Here is a 4972-nt window from a genome sequence, read left to right as displayed (position 1 = left end):
CGCCTGCCCCGCCTGCCTGCACCAGGACAAGCCCCGCTCCTCTCCCGAACGGGGCCCGCAAAGGCCAGCAGGGCGCTGGGGGGCTCGGGGACACTGCGGTCCGGCCGGGTGGTGAACCGCAGCTGCTTCCCTGCCCCTCCTAACCCACCGTCCTCTGCTCAGCCCGCCTTCTGTCACCAGATCTTGAGGGCGGGGTGTGCCCCCCACACTGGGATGCTCCCCTCAGCTCCTCCAGCCTCCCGGGGAGTCTGCCTGCAGGGGGCCCAAGGGGGAGGGGGGCACTGCTGCCCCAGGAGGTCACAGCCCAGGGGTCTGGGGTGAGCGGGGGCCCTGAGCCGGGCGCAGGGCAGGGCAGAAACCATCCCTTCCCATCCAACTTCGGATGACCCTTAGCCTTCCCTGTGCTTCCCTACCCTCCCTAACCTCCAACCTCCTGGGCAAGGGGGCGGCCAGAGGCCCAGGAGGTGAGCCGACCTTCCGAGGAGTCACAACCCCTCGCTCGCGGGTACACACGTGCTGCAGCTGGAAGTCCCGCGTGGTCCACTCGTCCTCGGGCTCCTCGGCCAGGAGGTGGACGGGGACGTGACCGTGGGTGACAGGGGTGTAGTCGGCTGGCCAGTGGTGCTCACGTAGCACCTAGGGCCAGAGGGATGCGGGCCCCCCCGTCACTGCCACCCCTGCTGTATCAGCACCTCCCACCCACCCGTCTGTCTCCGTCACCCTGCTTGTCCGGAAGCCTCTCTCCCCCGGCCCGGCCCCAGCACCTCCATCCCCAGACCTCTGTGTGACCCCTGGGACTTCCAGGCAGCTGCCGGGCTCCTGTGCAAACTGCACGGCCTTACTTAGGACCACCTGGCCTGGCCTCACCGCTCCAGCTGCAGGGGCTCAAAGGTGTCGTCCCAGGGCCCCACACGGAGCAGGGCACAGGCATGTTTAAAGCAAGGACGCAGACTGGGCCCGGAGCAGGAGAGGGTGATCTCGGTGAGAAACAGCAGCGGCAATGGAGGCGCGAGTCCAGCTGGGAGCCTGGGTTCCTGGTCTCCTTCCCTGCCCCATCCCGGGCGGCCTGGGGACCCCACCAACCCCCAGGCCTCACCTGGCCTCCCAGACCCACAGCTGGTCCCGTGGGGAGAGCCTGCCACCTGGTGGCCACCCCGGGGGCTGTGGCACGCTCACCCACCCACTCTCCATGCCCACCGTCGGCATGACAACGACCCGGACCTGCTGCTCCCACGCCAGCTGCCAGAAGTCCTCCAGGGTCTTCTTTAGAAGCCCCTGGGTGGTGATGAACTCCTGCGGGCGGGTGTAGCCCTGGGGGTGGGCAGGATCACGTTAGCTGGGGCCCCAGCACACAGCCATGCATCCCATGGGTGATCTCTGGGAGTGAGGACTCGTGTGCAGGCCGATACGTGTGTACACACGTGAACACACGTGCACCAAGGACCCAAATCAGGAGGGTGACTTGGAGACAGCCCCACCTCGATGGGACGATGACAAGACACTGATGGCCCCGAAGTAGCCTCCCCAGGCCACCCCTTCACCACCCGACCCACACCATCTGCGTTTCTCCCAGGGCTCCACTGCCCACCCAGATCCCCGAGGCCGGCACTCAGTCCCTCCTCCAACAGCCCCATCTGCCTCTCCTGCCTCCACCCGCTGACCCCGCCACACTCTGTCCACATGTCCCACCTGGCTCTTCTCTGGGTCTGTCCAGCTGCAACGTCTGCCCTTCTTTCATCACTTATCAGGATTCCGCTCATCCTTCAAGAGACCAAATGCCCCCTCCTCCAGGAAGCCTTTCTTGATTCCTAGGTGGACTAAACGTTCCTTCTTCATGAGCTCTGAGCACCACACGTGTGCCCTTATTACAGCACCTGTCATGCCGCATGGCAGGCGTCTCACACACACACACACACACACACACACACACACACACACAACTCCTGCTCCTTTGAAGGTGAGAATCCGCGTAGCCCAGCCCTGCCTCCTGCGGTCCCAGCACAGCGACCAACACACAAGCTGGCGGTCTTCATGGACGGCTAGGGCAGGACAGCGTGTCCTGCAAACCGGGCCCCTCCCGAGTGGATGCCGCAGCCAGCACGCAGGCGGCTCTACCGGGATGAAGCTGGTGTTGACGTAATTGGAGTGAGGCTCTCCATCCAGCGGGGTCAGCCTGACCCGGCAGTGGTCATCCGCAGACGCTAAAAGCCACGCGTTCAGGGCGGGCACACGCAGCGCCTCCTCCGGGCCGAGCTGCGGCCCGCACACCCCTGCCTGCCATGCTCACAGGAAAGCACAAGAGGGTAGCGGTTCTCGTGGTGTCGGCAGGGTGCTCGGCCTCCAGCCTAGGCTGCCCCTTGCCCACCTCCTTCAGCTCCTACAGAGACGGGGGCCGAAGCAGACCCATGTCACCCCCACACCGGGGGCGGGGTCGTGCACAGCTGGGGCCCCCCAGAGCCTGGGGGCGGCAGAGGCCTCACCTCGAACTCCTGAAAGAAAGCCTGGTGGGCACGGGCGCTCTTGGCCTCATAGCCCTGTCGGAAGCTGTGGGCAGGGATGGGCCAGTGGGTCCACCTGGGGGAAGAGAGACGAGTAGGTGGCAGCCCTGGTGTGCAGAGTCCTGCCCTGGGCGCCCGTAGGGGCCAGAGAGAGGGGGCAGGGCAAACAGGACCACACTCGGAGGAGGTGGGCATGAGTGTCTGAGGCCCCGCCCCCGGGTCCTGAGGATGGCTCTGGGCACAGCTGCTCGAAGCGCCGCTCAGGGTGTGGCCGAGAGAAGGAAGAACAGTAGCGATATTGGGAAGACTGCGAAATCCGACATCGAAGAGAAAGAAGGAGACGGAAGCGACTTGGCCCGCAACCGTCCAGGTGGTCAGTCGGGGACCGAGAGGACGGGAGTCTGGAGGCAGAGGCTGAGGGCCTGGGAGGAGCCGGGGGCCCCTGGGAGCAGGGTGACGAGGGTGTGACAGCGGCTGAGGGCGGGCTCGGCTGGGGGGGGCGAGGGATGCAGTCCCGGGGAGACCCCGTCATCACCGAGCCTGTGGAGGGCGGGCCAGGGGCCGCACACTCACCGCACGTTGCAAGCCGCCAGCTCCTGGGAGCACAGGTTCTTCTCCGACCTGCAGAGGGTGACGGGGCCTGGGAGGCAGCCTGGGGCTCCCCCAACACGCCGGCCCAGCCCTCCCCGCCGCTCACCTCCGCCCCTGCACTCGCCTCCAGAACAGCAGGCCCAGCAAGGCGCCAAGCGCAAGGCCACCGCCCGCTGCGACGCCCACCGCTGCCGGGAGGGGCACGGCCACCCGGGACCCGCTGGCCCGGGGCTCTGTGGACGGAGACGGAAGGGTGAGCTGGGCAGCCCCGACCTGCCGCCCCGTGAGACACACCAGCCTCCCCTGGGCCCGAGACCCCCTGGGTGGAGGGCGCAGTGACAGCCCTCACCCTGCAGAAGGAAGTCCCAGGTGCTGAACCGAGGCCAGAGAAGGCTGCCAGGGGGACCACCCTGGACGGGCACCGAGAACAGCCTGTGAGCCCTCCCTGCCCCCAGCTCCTGAGCAGGGCCCACCCAACACCCTTGAGGACAAGAGGGCGGAGGCCTGGCCCCGCACCTTCTGGAGCTGCTCTGTCCAGTACGGTCGCCACGTGCCCTGGGCCATTCTACTGAGCACTCGAACCGGAGCGGCTCCGGTTTCAGATTTGCTGCAAGCATAAGCTACACACAGGATTTCAAAGTTCCACTGATTAAAAAGAAAAGGATGTAGAATCTCTCATTAATCATTTTAAAAAGTCGATCACGTGTTGATATGATATTTTTAATATCTTGGTTTAAATAAAACGTGGTTGAGATTAATTGCACCTGTTTATGTTTCTCTTTTTAACATAACTACTGGGAACCACAGATGTGGCTCTCACTTGTGGCTTGCCTTATGTTTCTACTGGTCAGCGCTGCTCCAGAATACGGTGGCCAACCGGGAGCAGCATGGCGGAGGGAAGCCCTGCGGGAGGGTAGAGCGATCACAGCAGCAGCAAACCGTTTCCTCAATGCCTGTCTTGCCCACTACCCCCAGCCCACCCAGGCCAGGGCTGCCACCAGGAGCACCTCCTTCGCTGGCTCTGGGGCTCCCAGCTCTGTTAGGCAGGACAGGTCCCTGCTGGTAGCTGAGCCTCAGAAGGGAGGTCCCAGCACCAATCCCCACCCCAGGACCCAGCTGGAGTCCTAGCTGGGTGCCCACCTACCTGAGAAGGCTGAGAAGGAGATGAGGGTCTCAGAGCTGTACCTGGTAAAGGCTGCAACACTGAACCTGTGACATAGGGGCAGGACCTTCCATTTTTTTGGCAAAGAGGGCTGCGCCCCTCCCAGGAAACTGAGTCACGGGCAGCAGCTGGTCAGGTAGCAGGAGCCCCCCTCACCTGTTTAGGGCTTGGCGCCCTGTCATCTGAGACTTCAGAGCAAACTCCACCCTCTCCCAGCTTCTCTCCTGCCTCCACTGCCCTATTCTGAGAGCAAGAAGACCTAGAAACAGGTGCCTGGTATCCTCGGTATAGCCCTAGCAAAGCGAAAGAGAATCCATCCCCTGCTTTGATGAGAAAAGAACCATGTGGCAGGTGGGCATTCCCCTTTTTGCCTTGCCTACCAGGAAGCCCAGTCAGAATAACTCTACTGACCCTCCTGGACCAGCACATGCTTTCTCTCTGTGAATTAGTCCAGCTCGTTTGTTGACACAGGTGTAAACAACCCATCAATGAAACTTTCAGTGTCTCCCACTCCCTTCAGCCTTGGCCCTCACCGATAGTGGGAACCCGGCTTGAGCTGCCCATTACAAACATCCTGGGTCTGGCCGCAGTCCTCTGTTCCCACAGGCACCATCCAGGACGTCGGCACGGCCCAGGGCCCCGGGTAGAAGGGGCTGGGGAGCAGGACGGCCAGGTAGGAGTCACGTCCCCCGTAGTGGTGGTCGTACCAGGTGTGGTTGAT

At 63.7% G+C, this 4972-nt stretch overlaps 1 protein-coding gene across 1 annotated transcript in view; it reads right to left on the bottom strand.

The window, feature by feature from the left end:
- Positions 1 to 222: 222 nt before the first annotated feature.
- Positions 223 to 4972, bottom strand: part of LOC112402638 (receptor-type tyrosine-protein phosphatase V-like) — a 13230-nt gene continuing 8480 nt past the window's right edge. The window contains 11 exon segments of the mRNA XM_024749664.1: positions 223 to 252; positions 475 to 636; positions 1177 to 1311; positions 2116 to 2192; positions 2288 to 2317; positions 2320 to 2377; positions 2481 to 2574; positions 3075 to 3119; positions 3196 to 3322; positions 4234 to 4298; positions 4785 to 4972. The exon segment at positions 4785 to 4972 is cut by the window's right edge and continues 1 nt beyond it. Of these exon segments, the coding sequence (XP_024605432.1) occupies positions 223 to 252; positions 475 to 636; positions 1177 to 1311; positions 2116 to 2192; positions 2288 to 2317; positions 2320 to 2377; positions 2481 to 2574; positions 3075 to 3119; positions 3196 to 3322; positions 4234 to 4298; positions 4785 to 4972 (1011 nt within the window).

This window comes from Neophocaena asiaeorientalis, unplaced genomic scaffold (genome assembly GCF_003031525.2).
Source record: "Neophocaena asiaeorientalis asiaeorientalis breed wild unplaced genomic scaffold, Neophocaena_asiaeorientalis_V1.1 scaffold44, whole genome shotgun sequence".
Taxonomy (NCBI): Eukaryota; Metazoa; Chordata; class Mammalia; order Artiodactyla; family Phocoenidae; genus Neophocaena; species Neophocaena asiaeorientalis.
The sequence above is the reverse complement of the archived record's forward strand: the minus strand, read 5'-3'. Positions and strand labels throughout refer to the sequence as shown.